Source organism: Eimeria acervulina, genomic scaffold (assembly GCF_000499425.1).
Source record: "Eimeria acervulina Houghton genomic scaffold, Eah_scaff46, whole genome shotgun sequence".
Taxonomy (NCBI): Eukaryota; Apicomplexa; class Conoidasida; order Eucoccidiorida; family Eimeriidae; genus Eimeria; species Eimeria acervulina.
Window position 1 is genome coordinate 35,285 of NW_013549788.1, and position 19,156 is coordinate 54,440.

A 19,156-nucleotide genomic window follows, 5' to 3' on the forward strand; every position below is an offset into this window, starting at 1 on the left:
AACGACTGCAACAATGAGGGGAGCAGCAGCAACACCAGCAGCAGCAACACCAGCAGCAGCAACACCAGCAGCAGCAACACCAGCAGCTGTAGCGACACTGGCTGCCTGTTCAGCTACAAGATGAGAAGCTGCCGCCGCACGCTCACAGGCAGGCTCTTCAGGAGAGCTTCTGCCTCACACCGCTGCTGCTGCTGTTGTTGCTGTTGCTGCTGCTGCAGGTGATGCAGCAGCATGCTGCCGTTCAAAGAGTTGTCCACAGTAGGATCGACAGGCTCAGGTTTGGGCGCTACATCGTGCCCTGCAGCAGCAGCAGCCGCTGCGGCTGCTGCTGCTGCTTCCCTGTGTTTCTGAGGTCCCGCAAGGAGCAACAGCTCCACAAATGCTGACTGCAGCATCGGCAAGAGAGCCAAACTCAAGTCAAGAAGCTGCTGCTGCTGCTGCTGCTGCATATCATTGCTCTGCACCTGCTGCTGCTGCTGCTGTATATCTTGACGCTGCTGCTGCTGCTGCTGTTGCTGCTGCATCTCTTGACTATGCTGCTGCTTCTGCTGCTGCTGGCCTTGGTTGTGCTGCTGCTGCTGCTGCTGCTCCTCGATGGGAAGGTGGACTGCAGCACGCGCCTCCTCCTGGAGCATGCCGGGGCTACTGCAGCAACAGAGGCACATTATGTCGCTGCTGCAGCTGCTGTGCTGCTGCTGCACCTGCTGCTGCAGCAGCAGCAGCAACTTGAATGCACGGCTGAAGTTTCCCAGCCGCAGACTTGCGGCGAAGCCTCGAGCCCAGGTGGCCGTACACGTTAATTGCTGTTGTTCCTTCGATTCTTGCTGCTGCACTTGCTGCTGCTGTTGCTGGTGTTGCTGGAACGTCTGCTGCAAGCTCGTTACCAAGGTGAGAACAGCCCCAGTGTTGCTGCTGGCGGTGCTAACTGCAGCAGCACCAGCTGCTGCAGCAAGCAGCAGCCTACAAGACAGAGTGTGCTGCAGCAGCTGGCGATCACCTGCCCCAGCAGCAGCAGCAGTATGATCTTCTGCCGTTGTTTCTGGCGTTGCTGCTGCCGATGCCAACCGCTGCAGCAACCGTTCTAATGCTGCGCAACAAACAGTAGCCTCCGATGTGTCGGCTGCTGCTGCCGCTGCTGCAAGGTTCTGCAGTAGCAACTGCAGCAGAAACCTATCCGCCTCTGTTTGCTGGCATCTAACTGAAGCAGCGGACGCAACAGCTGCAGCTTCTGCCGCGGTAGCAGCAGGTGCAGCAGCAGTAGCAGCTGCAGCTGCTGGTGCAGCGGTAGCAGGAACTGGGGCAGCAATGTGCACAGCTGCAGCAGATTGTTCTGCTACATGCGAAGAGGCATCAGGGGCCCTCTCTGCTTCTGTCGCTTCTCCTGTTTCTGCTTCGTCTGCGGCTTCTGGTTCTGCTGCTACTGCTGTTGCTGTCGCTGCTGCTGCTTCTGCTGCTGCAAGCCTGCGTCGCTGGACGAGGCAGCACTGCCGCAACGCCCGAAACTCCTCCTGAGCTGAGTCCCGCCACAGGTGCCTCCATGCTTCTTGCTGCTGCCTGCGCTGCAGCAGCAGCAGCCGGGCCCTGCACAACTTTCCCCCCAAGCAGCAGCAGCTGCTGCTGCTGCTGCTGTTGCTGCTGCTACTGCTGCTGCCATTGCTGCTGCTATTGCTGCTGCTGTTGCCGCAGCCACATATGCGCTGCTGCTGATCCTTGATGCTGCACTTGTGTATAGGCGGACTTCCTTCTGGCTGCTGTTTCTGTTGTTGTTGCTGCTGCTGCTGTTGCTGCAGTTTGTGAAGCCTCTGCTGCAGCTCCTGTAGGCTGACTGCGCTGCTCATCTCGTTAGGGGCCCTACAGAAAATAGGCCCCTTCCCCCATTCTCGGTGCAGCCGTTGCTGCCGCCGCTGCAGCTCCTCAGCGTCTGCTGCCAGCTCAAATGCCTGCTGCTGCTGCTGTTGTTGTTGTTTCTGCTGCCACTGCTGTTGCTGCTGCTGCCACAGCTGCTCCTGTTTCTGCTGGCGACGCATGCGGGCCGTCGCCCGCTGCTCCACCGGTAGGGGCGGAGTCACCTGTTCCAGCAACACCTGCTGTTGTTGCTGCAGCGGCAGCAGCAGCAGCTGCTGCTGTTCATCTGCTTCGCTGCTCTCGCGGGATGTGCAAGTATCTTCCACAGGGTCTATCAATGGGTTTAGCAACTTCGCCATTTCTTTCTGCTGCAACTTCTGCTGCTCCTGCTGCCGCTTCCCTTGCTGCTGCTGTTGCTGCTGCTCTTCCTGCTGCTGTTGTTGCTCCTGCTGCTGGTGCTGCTGGTGCTGCTTGCATTTGCTGCTGTCGCGAGGTGAAAAGTCTTCTTTGTTGTTGCCGCCTCCCGAGGGTAGCCTTGAAGAACACTTGTTCTGCTGCTGGTGTTGCTGTTGCTCCTGTTGCTGTTCTTGCTGCTGTTGCTCTTGCTCTGCCTCTATGTGCTGCTGCAAATAAAGTGAGGGAGCCTCTGTGAAGCAGAGGCCTTGCGTGGTTGAGTTTAAGTCGTCTGGAGATACAGCAGCGCTGCTGCTGCAGGTGATGTTGTTGCTGCTGCCAGATGTCCGCTTCTTCTTGCTACTGTTGCCGTCGTTGATGCTGTGGCTACGCATCTCGCTAGACCTGCGGATGCTGCTGAGCTGCTGCGCCTTCGTGCTGCAGCAAAGAGGCTGTGCAGCTGCCAAGCGCCTAGCCAGCAGCAAACGACGGCGGCCGCAACAACCCAACACCAAAGACCGTCGGTGCATCTGTTGCTGCTGTTGCTGCTGCTTTTGTGTTCGTAGTGGCTGCCGTTGTTGTTGCTGCTCTCGTTGCTGCGGATGTTGCAGCACAGGCAACTCGACAGCGTTGCGCTTCGAGGAAAAGCCTGTGATATGTTTGCTGCAGCTGAATCCACGACTGCTGCTGCTGCTGTTGCTGCTGCTGTTGCTGGTGGAGCTGCTGCTGCTGCCATTTGGGGGCTGCGTGAGCGGCAGCAGGTTCGGCGGCGCCGTACATTTTCTGTTGCAACTGCTGCTGTGTTTGCTGCGCTGTTGCCTAGCGAGCCACTGCACGATGCGAAGCTTGTGTCGTGAGGCTGGCATTTGCTACTGCTGCTGCTGCTGCTGGTCGTGGGCCGCTGTTGCTGCTGCCCGTGAGCGCTTGCTGCTTCCTCTGCTGGGGATGCCCCGAGGCACTTTTCATCAGCGTTTGTGGCGCAGCAGCAATGGCTTCAGCAGCAGCTTATGATGCGTGTATCGCTTCTCTTCCACCTCTGCAGCAGCGCGAGCAGCAACAGCAGCAGCAGCGGCAGCGGCACCAGCAGCAGCAGAGCCTGTAGAACTCCCCGAATGACGTTGCTTGAGTAATATACACATTATAATTCATGAGAAATCACATATTTCGAATCCATCTGCTTCTTGGAGGGGGCACGGGCCCTGGGGGCCCCCTTGGGGGCCCCTCCGGGGGCCCCACTGGGGGCCCCACTGGGGGCCCCTCGCGGGCCCCATTGAGGGCCCCTCTGGGGGGTCACTCTAGGGGTCCCTCTGGGGGCCCCATTGAGGGCCCCTCTGGGAGGCCCTCTGGGGGACCCTCTTGGCGCCTTAGTGTGGGCCCCAGTGGGGGCCCCAACGGGGGCCCCTGTTCTTCTTTCTGTCTTCTGTGCAATGCATGCTACTGAAGCAGCTTAAAGGCGAAGAGCAGGGTTTAATGGGTTATATCAGTATGCATTTTAATCAAATAGCCGGGTGTATGCACAGTTGTGAGGAGACACCCTATAAAAGAGAAGACAAAATTGAGAAAAAAAAAACAAGTGTACGGGGAAAAAAGGAAAAATAAACGCCAAAGGCCCCCTAACAAATACAAGAAATGACAGTACTCACAAGTGCAACAGCAAGGCATAGTGCTGCATACGACTGCTGCTGCGGCAGCTGCCGGTGTTGCTGCTGGCGCTACCTGTGTTGCTGCTGCTGCTGCGGCGGATGTTGCTGCTGCTGCGGTGTGGGTGCTGGCCTTGGAACTGCAGCAGCTGCGGCAGCAACGCGTGCATGCAAACCGCTAAAGCTCTTCGCTGCTAGAGTTCTCCCTGTAGAAGCCAATCCTTTGTTGATGCAGCAGCAGCTGCTGCATCAAACCCTCTTCCTCTGTTAATTGCAATACAGAAGCAGCGGCCCCACAGGTGCAGCAAAAAAGGCATAGGGCGCAGCAGCAAACTACAGGTCTCTTCAATTGCTTCTCCGTGGCTCCTGTAGCTACCTGGCACCCAGCTGTCTGCGGTTAGCTAGCATCGAGCTGTCTGTAGCTAGCTAGCACCTAGCTGTCTGCAGCTAGCCAGCATGTAGCTGTCTGCAGCTAGCTAACAGCTAGCTGTCCGCAGATAGCTAGCACGTAGCTGACAGCAGCTAGCATCTAGATAGATGCCTGCAGCTAGCTAGCATCTAGGTGTCCGTAGCTAGCTAGCAGCTAGCTTTCCGCAGCTAGCTAGAATCTAGCTGTCTGCAGCTAGCTAGCAGCTAGTTATCAGATGGCTCGCCCTAAGGGCTTTCGCTGCTGGGTCCCAGCTAGCCGCAGTATGTCCCTTTGTTTTCTTTTTGTGTTTGTCATTGTCTCTTCTTTTTCAATCTCACGGTGTTTGCTGTCTCATCTGTTTTCATCTCTGTTTTGTCGCTATCTCCTATTCTCCTTCACGAGTGTAAAAGCCCTTCTAAGCAATGCAACTAGGGTTTAGAGTTTAGGGTTTAGGGGTTTCTCTTAAAAGCCTTCCAGAAGTGAAACCTCGCAGCGACCCATCTGGAAGGCGCAGCAGCAAAGAGCCATCATATCCAAGGCCCTCTAGTATTCCAGTGTATTTCCCGTGTTGCAGCAGCTGCTGTTGCTGTTGTTGTTGCTGCTGTTGCTGCTGCTGCTGCTGCCCGTCCAGCAGCAGAGAGACGCGCTCGCCTGTGTAGGCCAGGTGCTGCGCCACAGCAGCACGCAAAGGAGGGAAGCCTTGCCGCTGCAGCAGCAGCAGCAGCATTCCTAACTGTTCATGCAGCAGGCCTAATACTCTTTCAACAGACAAATCGCTGTTTATAACACTGTCACTGTTGCTGCTGCTGCTGCTGCTACTGTTGCTGGAGGCGAGGAAAAGCGAAGACGGGGGCGGCCACATGGCAAGGTCGGTGCATTGGTGCAGCAGCATTTGTTTTTGTCTCTGTTGCTGCTTGAGCTGCTGCTGCTGCTGCTGCTGCAGTGCCTCTCGCACGTCTGTGCTGCCCTGATAGCAGCAGTCCCCTAGCTGCCCCGTGGGGTGGCTAATTAGATTAAGGCCAATGCCCATCAAAACAACAACATCATCAGGTGCATGAGTTCCTAATCCTGCTGCTGCTGCTGGTGCTGTTGTTCCAGCTCCCGTTCGCCCCGAAGCAGCAGCAGCAGCAGCAGCTAGGTTGCGGTTAGTGTTCTGGCAAAGGACTCCTGCAATTTTCTTGCCATTGACAAGGACGTCATTCACCCACTTTATCTGGGGAGAAGCAACTCCTAGCTGCTGCAGCACGCGCTGCACAGAGAGCGCAGCAACAAAAGGCAGGTGCAGCAGCAGCTGCTGCTGCTGCTGCTTCCACGGCAGCAAATACGTCGCATGCAGGTTCCCCGCTGCAGAGACCCAACGCCGCTCCTCTCCTGTGTCTCCTCTGCGCGTGCCAACCCCAGCAGTCTGCTGCGCTGCAGTAATGCACAGACACCAGCCCCCCTCCCCCTGCTGCTGCTGCTGCTGCTGCAGCAGGTGTAAAGACACCAGCTCGTCTAAATGCCGCTCAGCCCACTTCTGAGTGGAGTCAAGAGAAGGGAACGACAACTCCACTACTCCCAATGATGCCCCACAAACCCTGCGAACCTCCGCAGCTGAAGGAGGCACATCTGCTGCTGTTTCTGTTGCTGCTGCTGTTGTTGTTGCTGCTGCTGCTGCTGTTGGTACTGGTTCTGCTGCAGTGGCAGCTGATGATGGTGCAGATGAGGAAGATGGAGCTGGAGGGGCGGTAGGTGCTGCACGCGTTCTAGCTGCTGCTGCTGCTGCTGCTGCTTTTGCGGTTCTCGATGCCGTCACCGGCGCTGTTGGCATCGTTTGACCGAGCCGCTCGCCAGGGGAAGCCCCTTTAGAGTGCGCTGCACAGACACCGGCTGCTGCTGCTGCTGCTACTGCTGCTGCTGCTGCTGCGTCACGACGCCCTTCAACGAGATTGATTCTATGGCTGGACCTCAGGAAGGAGAAATGCCGCCGGTTTCTAAGGGCCTTGCCGCTCAAGCCAGCCTGTTGCGGGGGTAGCTGTTGCCGCTGCTGGTGCTGCTGTTGCTGCTGTTGCTGCTGTTGCTGCTGCGCTGCGTATAGGCTAAAAAAGGAGCAACACTTCGCTATCGGCCTAGGGGCAGGGACAGTAAACCTGATGCTGCCGCAACTACTAATACTACTACTAGTGCCGCTGCTGCTGCTGCTGCTGGCTCTACGACCCCGGGAGACGAAACTGCAGCAGGCCTTATCAGCGTGTAGCTGCAGCAGCAGAAGAAGCAGCAAGGGCACGGACGGCAGAAGCTTCGTCTTGAAACAACGGCGATGCCGCAGTTCCGTTGTCGCTGCCGTTGCTAAGGCTGTTGTCGTTACTGCTGCTGCTGCTGTTGTTGCTGCGGTTGCTGCTGCTGCTGCTGTTCCTGCTGATTTCCCAAGACGACATCCTCCCTCGCTACGAGACATCAGCTCAAAGCGTCAGTTCATGGCTTGCTGCTGCTGTTGGGTGCAGCCGCTGCAGCAGCAGAAGATGGAGGCGACCGCTGTCTCTGCCGCTCCTGCTGCTGCTTCTGCTGTTGCTGCAGCTCTCCCCATGAAGCTAATGCCTGTAAGCAGCAGCTGCAGCCTAAATGTAACAAGGGTTTAGAAAATGTCTCTTCTGCTAAGCCAGCTATGTAGCCGCAGCCGCTTCTACAGCTGCTGCTACATCTGCTACAGCTGCTGCTGCTGCTGCTGCTGCTGCTGCTGTTGCTGCCCGTGTCGGGGGCTGGTGGGAACCGCCCCCCAGGAAGGGGGGTTGCTCTGCTGCTATGCCTGCTGCAGCGGATCTTAGACTTTAATAAATTGATTAAACCTCCCTTTCCTTTTTCCTTCTAGTTGTAGAAGCCGCAGCAGCAGCAGCAGCATCAGCTTCAGCAGCAACTGCAGCAGCAACCGCAAGGCACGCGGTAAGGGACCGCTGCTCATTGCGTGGAATCTGTTGGTAGCAGCAGCAGCAGCTGCTGCTGCTGCAGAAAGAAGTCTCTTAATACGTTTAGTGAATCTGTCTTCCTCTTTGCTGCTGCAGCATCAGACACATCTTAGCCCCTTCAGCAGCAGCAGCAGCAACAGCAAAAGCTGCTGCTGCAGCTGGTGGTGTTGCTGCTCGGCTTGTACAGCTCAGCAGCGGAAGGAGAAGAACAGCACTCCGCTTATGCCCGATTAACTAACGAAGCTGTGGAAGGGCCTCTCAGCTACAGCGGTAGCGGCAGCGGCAGCAGCAGCAGAGGCAGAAGCAGCGAAATCGCTTGCAGCAAGACAATCCTTCTGAAAGAGGTGCCCGCAATGACGGCTCCCTGCAGCGAAGAGGGTTCTACCGATGCTGTGGCAGTAGCAGATGGAACGCACAGAGGTGCTGCTGCTGCTGCTTCAGGAGACGCAGCTGCAGCAGCACCAGCAGCAATAGATATACCAGCAGATTCAGCAGCAGCAGCAGAAGCAGATTCAAAAGCAGCAGCAGAAGCAGTAGATACAGTAGCCGATTCGGCATCGGCAACACATTCAGCGGCACCAGCAGCAGATGCAACATCAGAGACACCAGCAGATTCAGCAGCAGCAGATACACAAGCGAGTGATGCTGCAGGAAGTCCTCCAAAGCCGGTGAGGCGTAGCAGCACACGTTTGGCTGCTCTGCCGCACGCAGTAACAGCAGCAACAACAAAAGCAGCTGCGGTAGGTGCTGCAAGAACACAATCAGCAGCAGCGGCGGCTGCTCCTGCTGCTGCTCCTGCTGCCGTACCTCGCTGTATGTGCACGGATGACCCCATTGAGGATCTCCTGCAGCAGCATCGGCGCCGTTCGCTGCCATCGCTGCCGCTGCAGCTGCCACTGCGGCTGCTGCTGCCGTATGCAATGCCGCACAGGCCGGGTAAGGCTGCTGCTGCTGCTGCTGCTGCTGATGCTGCTGCCGATGCCGCTGATGCTACTGCTGCTGCTGCTGCTGATGCTGAAACAGCTTCCCACGGAGCACGAAAGAGGTTGAAGACATCACATGCGGCCCCGGAAGGACAGCAGCAAGAGCAGCAAGAGCAGCAACAAGAGCAGCAGCAAGAGCAGCAGCAGCAACGCGAGCAGCAGCACGAGCAAAATCAAGTGAAGCAGCAGCCACAGGAACAGCAGCAAGATAAGAAGCAAGAGCAGCAAGAAGGCCAAGCGCTGCTGCAGCAGAATCAGGAGCAGCAAGGTAACGGGCGGGAGCACACCACGAAGCAGGAACAGCAGCAGGAGAAACTGAAGCAGCAGCAGGACGAAGAAGACAAGCACCAACAGCAGCATCAGAAGCAGCAGCAGCAACAGCAGCAGCAGCAGCAGCCGGGTGTGGTTCTGTACACTGCTTCTCTGCTGCTTGAAGAGGTAACAAGCTTTTGCGAACAGAAAGTCACCCTGGAGTTGCTGCCTCACAGGCTGCAGCCAAGTGCTAGCAAGACCAAGAAGCAGCAGCAGCAGAAGCAGAAGCAGCAGTTCTCCTCTCTTGCTGCTGCGCTCACGTGGCTGCAGCAGCAGCTGCACAGCGAAGGAGCAGTGCTGCCTGCAGCAGCGGGCTGTCTCTGCACCAGCTACAAAGTTGCTTTCGACTGCATGCAGCAAGATCCAGCAGCAGCAGCAACAACAGCAGGAACAGCAGCACCACCACCAACAGCAGCGCCAGCAGCAACGGCAGGAACAGCAGCAGCAACAACCGAAGAGACAGCAGCAGCAGCACCAGCGGAAACAGCAGCAGCAGCACCAGCAGAAACAGCAGAAACAGCATCAGCAGCATCAACGCATGCACCTTGCATCTCAGCTGCCATACTGGAAGCGGCCACACAAGAGGCACAGGAGGCGCTGCAGCTGCTGTCTGTCTTTAAAAGCCTAAAAGCAGCAGCAGCAGCAGGAAAAGGAGATTTTTTGGAGAGATGCGACGCCCCATCATCATCGTCTGCAGCAGCAGCAGCGGCAGCATGGGCCGCAGCAGCAGCTGACCCTCCTCGGTTGCAGCGGTGCAGCAGGCACAGGAGCAGCAGCAGCAGCAGCAGCATGGGCCGCAGCAGCAGTAGCCGGTGCAGCTGCGAAGACGTGCTGCGCGTTGCTGCTGTGGGCAACTGTTGCTGCTGCACGTTAAGCTCTCCATGGGTGTCTTTGTCTGCGTGGCGTTGCTTTCGTGTTGCTTCTCACCCCTCTCTACGGCTGTATGATGTGCTGCTGCTTGCTGCAGCGCAGCGGCGGCTGTTTGCTGCCAGTGACTCCTCACCGGAGCAGCTGCAGCAGCTGATGGAGGCATCTGCTTTAGTTGCGTGCATGGAGCACCAGCAGCAAGACCCTTCCTTGGCGGCAGATGTTGCTGCTGCTGCTGCTGCTGATACCGCCATGCAGTGCGCAGCTGCTGCCGTACGGGAACTCGTCAGCGCCTCGGGCAACAGCAGCACCAGCAGCAGCAGCAGCAGGAGAGTTGCCACATGGCTTGCTGCACCCAATCCCTTTGCAGCAGCAAAACGCGCAAGCCACGGCAGCAGCGGCAGCTGCAACAGGTTGCCACGGCAGCAGCAGCAGCCCACATGCTTGCCGTTCCTGATTGTGCTTCCCGAAGAGGACCTGCTTGGCAACAGCGGGGCAGCAGCAGCAGCAACAGCAGCAGCAGCAGCACAACGAGCCTGGGCCCTGGGGGCTCCTCCTGCTGTCCCTCTCATTTGCGGCAGCACCTTCTACAGTGCGCCCTCAAGGGACAGCAGCAGCAGCAGCAGCGGCAGCAGTAGTTGTTGTTGTAAAGATGGGAGCAACAGTCAAGACGGCAGCAACAAGGACAGCAGCAGCAACAGCGGCAACAGCAGCAGCAGCAGCAAAGGAGCCGAATCACCTCACATCTCAGGAGATTGCGAGGGATTTGTTGCTGCAGCTGCAGGACAGCAGACGCTGCGCTGCTGTTGATATGTGGAGTGCCGCAGCTGCTGCTGCTGCCTCTGTCTCTAATTGTCTCTCTTTTAATAAATTTAACTGTCTCCTTTCATCTAAATGTTTTCAGTGAAGCGGCTGCTGTAGACAAAGGGTCTCTCATTTGCTTCTGTCTCTGTCTCAGCTTGTTTATTGATCTTTTTCTCTCTTTTAGGCTTCGTGCTGTCTCCTCTATATCCCTCTCCTCTGCTGTCTTCTTTCTCTTCCGTGAACTCCTATCTCTCCCTGATGTAGCAACTGTCTCGTTGCTGCCGCTGTCCCCTTGCTGCAGCTGTCTCCTTGCTGCAGCTGTCTTATTTGCTACAGCTGCCTTCCTGCTGTGGCTGCTTACGTGCTGCAGCTATCTCCATGCTGCTGCAGCTGTCTCTTTGCTTTGCTGATATACTGTATAGTATTACAGTATATAATATATAGTATATTATACACAGTATTTATCTGATGTGCAATATATAATATATAATATAAAAGAACAATATTAAGTGTAGTACACATATAATATGTAGGATAATGTGTAGTACAAAATATCAAATATAGCATATATCATATATAGTATATAGTCTGTAGTCTATAGTATAGAAGATAGTATATACAATACATAATATATATGTAATGATTCATAACTTATATGCATATATATATATATATGCATATTTGTATGAGGAGCCAAATGCCATATATCTATTTATATACAATATTTGTAATAAGCATGCCTCAATAATGTTTCTATATACATATATGTATAAATATATATATGTACACACATATATATATATATATATATATATTGATCTGTATATACATATTTTTACTCGTATTTGTTTGGTAAGAAAATTCCAGAGAGAAGACAGAAGGTGGCAGGCTTTCGTAGAGAGTGTGAGTTGGAGTGTATAGGCACTTCAGCAGCACCATTTCTGTGATAATTACATCCGGCTAAAGGCTTGTATATAGTTTGCTGCTGCAGCAGTAGCGCCAGCAGTAGCAGCAGGAACAGCAGCAGCAGCAGCAGCAAGAGCAACAGCAGCAGCAGCGACATCAAAGGCAGCAGAAGGAACAGCAGCTCTGGCAAAAACAGCAGCAGAGATATCAACGGCCGAAGCAGAACAAGAGAAGCAACAACAGCAGCTGGAGCAACAGCAGCAGCAGCAGCAACAACAGCAGCAGCAAGAATAACAACAGCAGCAGACAGTTTGTCTTTCATTCCTTTTCTATTATTCTCCTGCTGCACTGCAACGGGAAACAATCGAAATAAACGCCAACAACACAGAAAAAAATGCTTTAAAGTTAATATCAAAAGGGATTAATAATTGTAATAATAATTAATAATATTAATATAAGCATCTACTGTTCAATATGCAGAAAATTTCCCCTAGGGTCCAATGTTTGCTGCTGCGCGGCCTCGAGGCTTGCCTAGGAGATTTATCTTCTTTTTATTATCCTATTTAAATATTTTATTGATATTCATAGTAGACATATTTGTGTAATTAAAGGCAACAAAACCAAAACACTCTGGGGCCCCTCATTACAGTAAGGGAGGGAAGGGGCCTCAGGCACTCGGAGTCTCCCTGCTGCTGCTGCTGCTCCTGATACAGTAGTTGTTGCTGCTGCTGTTGCTCCTTCCGCTGCTGTTTCTGCTTCTTCTGTTGCTGTTATACTGCTTTCTTTATCATTCACAACGAGAAGAACAGCCCCTTGATGCCGTTCTGTGGAGGGGGGCCCCTGGGGGCCCCCCGTCTCCCGCTTCGGGGGCCCCCACGTTTGCCGTGGTCTCCCCAAATAAGCAGCAGCAGCCGCAGCAGGGGGAGGAGCCTAAGGCATACACAGGCGTGGAGATGGAAGCCTGCACTCTTCCAAGCCTCCGGTGGGGCCCCACAGTCACCAGTGTCTCTTTCTTTTAGTAGCCTCAAGCAGGTAAGAAGCTGCAGTAATGCTGCTGCTGCTGCTGCGGTTGCTGCAGCGCAGGTAGCAGCAGCAGCAACATCAGCCAGAGAAGAGCCATCCGCCGCTGCAGCGGCGCTGCCAACAACACCAGGGGTCGCTGCAAAAGCAGTAACAGAAGCAGTATCAGCAACAGAAGCAACAGAAGCACCAACAACAACAGCAGCAGCAGCTGGAGTCGAAGCAACGCATGTAAACTTGGAGGTGTCTTTATTTCTGAAGCCTCTGTTAGCAGCAACTAGAGGCGGAACAGAACCGCTGGCAGATGCTGCTGCAGTGCATGAGGCTGCTGCTGCTTTTGCTGCTGCAGCAGATGCAGCAGAAAGGGGAGGGCAGCCTTTTCTCTATTGTTATGATATCTCTGACCCCGTCTACTGCAGGCTGCTCAGGCCAGCCATGCCCTCAACCCCAGCAGCAGCAGCAGCTGCTGCTGCTGCAGCTGCTGCTGCAAGTGCGATGCGGCCGCAGCAGCAGCAGCCGCAGCAGCAGCAGGCTTGGAAACACCTCGGGTCGCCGTTCTACGTGGTGCTGCTGCAAGCGCTGCATGCTGCAGCAGCAGCACGAAGGTCTCGTACCGCCTCTGCACCTGAGGAAAGTCGACCAGTAGCAGCAGCAGCAGCAGCAACAGCAGCAGCAACAGCAGCAGCAGTTTCTGCAGCAACCAGCAGACTGGGTGAGACTGCCCTTAGCAGCAGCAGCAGCAGCTTCGAGACCTCTGCTGCAGAAGTTGCTGCTGTGTGGCAGCTTCAGGTTGCAAAGGATTTGCGAAGGTTGCGTCACGCAGCAGAATTTCTGCAGCAGGGCGAAGGTGGCGCTGCTGCACCTGCTGCTGCTGCTGCTGCGGCTGCAGCAGCAGCAGCATCGACAAACCCCCTGGCACTGCAGCAGCACCAACTGGAAGCAGCAGCTGTATCCCTTTTCTGCAGCGCAGCAGAGGCAGTAGCGGTCCTCGCGGAGATGCAAATGAAGCCTTCAGTGCGAGATGCTGTGCCGACTTTGCTGCTGTATGTTTGTTTGCTGCTGCTGCTGCTGTTGCAGCCCCTAATGCTGCTGCGAAATGCATGCGTGGCTGCTTGCTGTCTTGTTGGATGGCAGTGCGTCGGCAGCAAGAAGGCGGCGATGCTGCTGCACATCGTTAACCAAACCCTCTAAACTCGGGTCGCTGCTGCTGCTGCTGCTGCTGCTGCTGGTCCACTTTTTGCTTCTGGTGCTGCAATGTGCATGCAAAGCTGCAGCTGCCAGCCCCAATATGCTGTTTGATTCCTTTCCTTGTTTCTTTGCAGCACATTGGAGCGACTTCGCTTATCACAGAGGCTGGGCCGAAGTCAATCGCAGCAGCAGCAACAGCAACAGCAGCAGCCTATCGTGGAGGCAGGGACGTCTATGGGTGCTTCGGAAGAAGCGGAAGCAGCAGCAACAGCAGCAGCAGCAGCACAAGCTGCTGTGCGATGCCTGCACGCTTTGGGTCGCTGCCAGTTGTTCAGTGAGAAGCTGCTGCAGGAGGTCTCTGTACACCACATTGCTGCTGCTGATGCGGACACTCTCGCTCTTTATCTCTTTGAGTGCGGCCGTATGGGTCTCCGCTGCAAGCGCTATATAGGTGAGTTGCATATGCACCCGAAGTGAAAGCCCTCTGCCGTTGCTGCAGTTGCTGCTGGTCTGGCTGGCGCTGCTGCTGGTGTTGCTGCTAGTTTGGCTGTTGCTGCTGGTGCAGCAGCGGCAACTGCTGCTGCTCTAAGTGGTTCTGTTGTTGATGCTGCAGCGCTGCAGCCGGTGTTGGTGCTGCAGCAGTTCTATGGGCATGAGTTGTGTTTGTCTTGTATGAGATATTTGGGTGTTTGGGGTGTACGTACACCTCAGATGGATGCTTCGACAGGGCATTAGCTGCTGTTGAAGAGATGTCTGCTGCTTCCTTACTGCTGGCTTGTGCGGGTCTCTACCGCTTCTGTTCTGACTGGAAGCCTTTCTACGAGCGTGCAGCACCTCGGCTGCTGCAGCAGGTGAGGCCCTGAGGGTTCTATTTAATAATAGCACTTGCGATAAACAAAGATGAAGTGGCGTGCAGGCTTATATGCATGCACAGCAGGTACACAGCCTGCTGCTGCTGCTGCTGCGTTGTGGAGGTACACCACGTGATGCGGGAGGCAAGGCGCAGTTGCGGGTGTGGGGTGTGCTGCTGCAGCTCAGCAGCATGGACTTCTATCAGCTGCGGTTGATGCTGCGCCTCTCTAAGCATCTCAACCCGGCACTAAAAGACCCCCAGCTGCTGCAGCTCTCGAAAGAAGCTGCTGCTCTCCTCACTTCCGCTGTACCCTCTCTAGACCTACAGCAACTCTGCTGGTCAGCAGCAGAAACAACTACAACCCTCTGCTGTTGTAGCTTCTGCTGCCGATAGTGCTGCTGCTGCTGCTTTTAATGCAGCTGCGTTTGCTGCTGAAAATAATGAAGATGGCGGTTCTGGTGCTGCTGCTTGTGATGGAGGTGCCACTGGTCTCCCTGCTGCTGCTGCAACTAAACTGCTGTTGAGTTGGGCTCTCGATGCTGGTGACTGTGATACTTTTTGGTGCTGCTGCTGCTGCTGATGATGATGAATAGGGTTCTGCTGCTGCCGATGATGGTGCACATGCTGCTTCCTCTGCTGATTTTGCTCCGGCAGCGTCGCTGCTTCTGCTGCTGCTTAGTTATAAACTCTTTACAGATGTTAGTTTTGCGGTTGCTGCAGCATCGCCACCTTTGTTGAACGGAGGTGTCCAGACACCCCACCGGAGTACGAAGTCCTCACGAAGGCCCTTGTGGCCGCTGTAGAGGCATCAGCGCCTCCTCGCCTACCAGCACAAGCAGCAACAGCAGCGGGGAAAGCAGCAGCAGCAGGAACAGCAGAAGCAGCATTGGAGGCAGGAACACCAGCAGCACCACCAGCAGCAACAGCAGCAACAGCGGGAGAGGCGGAGCGTGTAGCTACAGATCCTCTGTCTCTTGTGCATCCTCTGCACGATTTGGTAGACTTAGTGGATTGCACTGCTTCTCATGGAGTGCAGAGTTCAGTGGTGCCGCGGGTTGAGGCAGTTGTTGCTGCGAGGTATACCGGTGCGTCTGCGTGCAGAGACCACAAGCTGGACCCAGACACCGCGAGGTGTACAGACACCGCAGCGCATATGCGAAACCCCAAGTTGAAAAATATGTATATATGTATATGCACCCATATATATGCATCTGTATGTACGCGCATATATATATATATATATATTTGTTACATGCATATACAGATTGACATATGTAGGTATAGATTTGTGTGAATGCATCCCATCACATGTGTATATATATATATACATATATATATATATGCATATAATACATGCATATAATATTAGGGACTGTGAGCTGCTGCACATGGCTCTGCGCTAACGGACGGAGCCGAGACTCACACGGAGACGCAAAAGACACTGCAGAAACAGAGACACAAGAAAACAAGGAGACACCAAGACACAAGAGACTGAGAGACAGATCTACAGAGTGTTGATGGGAGGCAGTCTATCCCTTGTTTGATTTCTCTCTGCGTTGAGCGCTTCTTCTCTGCAGTGGCTTTGCTTTCTGTCTCGAGTGGGTGGTGCTTGCCTTATCCGACACCGCTGGGCTCTTACTGCTGCTGTTGCTGCTGTTGTTGCTGCTGCTGCTACAGAGATTGAATACAGCGTAAACTTCACCCTGTGGCTCATTTGCCTCGATGCCTTCTCTCGAATCAAAGGCCACTACCCCCACTTGCTGCTGCAGCATATCACATCAAACATCTGCAAGCCACTAGCAAGCAGCAGCAGCAACAACAACAGCAACAGCAAGGGGACTTGCAACCGCAGCAAAGGCAGCATATCGAGCCCTATCGATTCCCTCAGCGCCCTCCAGAGACTCAAATTCATGCAGGCCCTCACTCGCCTCTCCTTCTTTCCCCTCCCAGTTATTCAGGTATCTTCAGGGTTTAGGGTATAGGGTTTAGGGTTTAGGGTTTACGGGTCGGGGTATGAACAGTGGTGCTTTAGCCACCTGAAATAATCAGGATGCAGTCACAAACCCGCATCTGCTCATGCTTCCTCTCATCAAATCAGCAGCAGCTGCAGTAACAACAGCAGCAACAGTAACAGCAACAACAGCAGTCGCAGCTTCAGCGGCAGCAGCAACAGTAGCAGTAGCAGCTGCGGTAGCAGCAGCAACAACAGCAGTAGCAGCTGCAGTAGCATCAGCAGCAGTAGCAGTAGCAGTAGCAATTGCAGCAGCAGCAGCAACAGCATGTGTTTTTTATTGGATAACAGCACGAGCTTGTATTTTTCTTTTTGTGTTGCATTTGTCTGTTTCATTAAGTTATGGTGCAGCAGCGTGGAGGGCGAGTTGAATTTGCTGCGGAGTTTGAGGGACGCGATGACCTGCGTCTTTCCTTTGTCACTTGCGGTGTACATACACCCCGTGTTGTTCTCTCGAGCCTTTCGATTTGTGGAGAGCAGATACAACAGAGAGAGACCCAGGTCTGGGTTGCTGGCTTCTGACAGGTGCTTCGCCCGTACAGCTGCGATTGCTGTTGCTGCTGCTGCTGTTGCTGCTGTTGCTTTTCCTTTTGCTGCTGCCGTCGCTGCTTTTGGTAGTGGTGGTGCTGCTCGTGTTGCTTTTGCTGCTGTCGCTCCTACGTTTGGTGGTGCTGCTGCTGCTTTTGGTGGGGTTGCTGCTTCTTGTTTCGGTGTTGCTACTGCTGCTGGTGTTGCTGTTGCGGCTGCTGTTGTTGCTGCACGTGGCGCATGGCGGGCTAGGGGAGGCCTGTGCCGCTTGCTGCTGAGGTATATCTGCAGGTGCTTCTTTTATTTATTGTGTGTATAGTGCGCTAGCGAGGAAATCTTTGTTTTTACTGTTCCGTGTGGTGCCTGGTGTACAGACACCTCGAGCCTCTGTTTCTCTCGCATCTCTGCTGGGCCTTCCTTGTCGCTGAGATGCAGCGCAAGCCCTTCTTTGTTACTCTCCTAGATCGCGCCCTGGCGCTGTCTCCTCCCCCTACAGCCCCGGTGTCTCCTGCAGCAGCAGCAGAGGAGGCGTTTGCTGCTTGTAAGAGCCAAACAGCCTCTGCAGCAGAAGCTGCTGCCGAGGATTTCACTGCAGGGGGACCCGTGCCCTGGCGTATGCGGGATGTTACCGCGCCGGTTGGCAGCAACAGCAGGAGCAGCAGCAACGCTGCTGCTCCCACTGCCGCTCCTACTGCTGCTGGTGTTGCTGTTGACGCTGCTGGTGCTGGCGCCTCTGGAGGTTCTGCTGCAGCAACAAAAGACCGCGCTGCAGCGACGGGAGACGGTGCAACAGCAGCAGGAGACTATGCTACAGCAGCAGAAGGCTGTGCTGCAGCAGCAAGAGAGACAGTGCCGTGGCAACTGAGCCTTCCAATGACTCCCCTTGACTGCATCACCTACCGCAGCCACTGCGAGCCGGCGGTGCTGCTGCAGCAGGTGTGCCGGTTGCTGCAGCTGGAAGCCCCGCAGCTGGCAGCAGCAGTGCAGCAGCAGCAAACGTTTAGGGCCCACGCCGAGGCCGTTATACGGTGGAAAGGAGATAGGCAGCAGGAGCTGCAGCAGCTGCTTGCGGAGGTTAAGGGTGCGGCAAGAGAAGAATTGCATTATTTGTTTTTTGTCTGCACACGGAATATGCTTGGGGTGTTCTTCTCTCTTGTTTTCATTTCTGCTTAAGTCCCTTCATGTGAGCCTCTTTATCTCCTCTGCGTTGTATCTGTCTTTCTTTCTCTTCCTGGTTTTGTTATTGTCTCCTCTTTGGTTCTTCAACTCCTCAACTGTGGTTCTGCTCGTTCGTTTTTTGTTTGCTTCTCTGCTGATGCGGCACCCCTTTTAAGGAGTGAGATGACTAGCTGCGACCGTCTTTAGCTGTGTGTGGCTCGTATGAAGCCCTCTTAACCCCTGCTGCAACTGCCGCTGCTGCTGCCGCTGCCGCTGCGGTTGCTGCCGTTACCGTTGCTGCTACGCTGCTGCTTGTGTGGTGCAGGGGCGGCTAGGGAGTCTGGGCTTGAGTGGCGGGAGGCACGTGAGGGGCTTCCGCCTTCTGCGTTATCTTCATTTGGCAGCCAGTGGCCCTTCAGTGAAGTTTGTCTGTGGGTTCAGGGGGCCCCTTTGGTTCTCCAGGCAGAAGCAGAGGGGCTGCTGCGTGCAGCTGGGGGGCCCCCAGAGACGCGCCGCAACTTCAACACAGGGCACAAATATTTGTTGCTAAGGGCTTTTAGAGCCTTAGGTGTCTTAAGGGTGAGCGGCTTCCTAAGACAACTCTTCTACCCCTTTGCTGCTGCTCGGCTGTCTCAGACACTCACCCGCATATATACAGATGCATGTGCGTTTATTGTTAATATATATATATATATATATATATATACCTTCTGTATGTGCACTTACCTTTGGAGGGGAAGAGAGAGAAGGAGAGAAAGGCAGGCAGACACACACACACACACAGAGCGGCAACAGGACAGAGAAGCATATATATATATATATATATATATATATATATATATGCTTCTCTGTCCGGGCTGTAGCGTCGCCCTCTATGCACTGCTCCCCATGCCTGGTTCTGCAGGGCTCTGCTTGCGGCTTTTGCTGGTTTTGTCTTTTTCTTGTTTGCTTCTTGCGCCTGCGTGGACGGCATGCATGCAGCTTTAAAGGCCCTGCGTACATCTTGCTTATTGTTGCAGCGTCTGTTGCTGCATTAACTGCTCCGGCTGCCGTCTCTGCTGTTACATGTGCTGCAGGTAGTCTTCATCGACGCTGAAGAGTGGCGGAGAGCGAGGGAGACACAGCAGCAGGTGCCTCTACTCCGCAGCAAATTCACTTTCTGATGCCTCGGAGTGCTTCCGTTTCAGTGTTCTTATGTGCGTGCATGCATCCACACGAGACAGCATTCATGCATGCATGCATTCATGCATGCATGAACGAATCCATCGATGTGCTTAGGGGAATCTGAATAAAAAAA

At 54.6% G+C, this 19,156-nt stretch overlaps 4 protein-coding genes across 4 annotated transcripts; 2 read left to right on the forward strand and 2 right to left on the reverse strand.

The window, feature by feature from the left end:
* Positions 1 to 113: 113 nt before the first annotated feature.
* Positions 114 to 2,633, reverse strand: EAH_00009300 (hypothetical protein, conserved; the record flags this gene model as incomplete). Its single annotated transcript, XM_013395367.1, has 1 exon — positions 114 to 2,633. One exon carries the CDS (start codon positions 2,631 to 2,633, stop codon positions 114 to 116), a length of 2,520 nt encoding a protein of 839 aa, XP_013250821.1.
* Positions 2,634 to 4,729: 2,096 nt separating this feature from the next.
* EAH_00009310 (biotin-[acetyl-CoA-carboxylase] ligase, putative) lies at positions 4,730 to 6,724 on the reverse strand (the record flags this gene model as incomplete). Its single annotated transcript, XM_013395368.1, has 1 exon — positions 4,730 to 6,724. The coding sequence occupies one exon, from the start codon at positions 6,722 to 6,724 to the stop codon at positions 4,730 to 4,732; it is 1,995 nt and encodes a 664-aa protein (XP_013250822.1).
* Positions 6,725 to 7,582: 858 nt separating this feature from the next.
* Positions 7,583 to 10,201, forward strand: EAH_00009320 (hypothetical protein, conserved; the record flags this gene model as incomplete). Its single annotated transcript, XM_013395369.1, has 1 exon — positions 7,583 to 10,201. The coding sequence occupies one exon, from the start codon at positions 7,583 to 7,585 to the stop codon at positions 10,199 to 10,201; it is 2,619 nt and encodes an 872-aa protein (XP_013250823.1).
* Positions 10,202 to 12,556: 2,355 nt separating this feature from the next.
* On the forward strand, positions 12,557 to 19,022 carry EAH_00009330 (hypothetical protein, conserved; the record flags this gene model as incomplete). Its single annotated transcript, XM_013395370.1, has 9 exons — positions 12,557 to 13,164; positions 13,444 to 13,760; positions 14,021 to 14,160; positions 14,343 to 14,500; positions 14,883 to 15,247; positions 15,840 to 16,120; positions 17,029 to 17,782; positions 18,185 to 18,438; positions 18,936 to 19,022. The coding sequence occupies 9 exons, from the start codon at positions 12,557 to 12,559 to the stop codon at positions 19,020 to 19,022; spliced, it is 2,964 nt and encodes a 987-aa protein (XP_013250824.1).
* Positions 19,023 to 19,156: the final 134 nt, after the last annotated feature.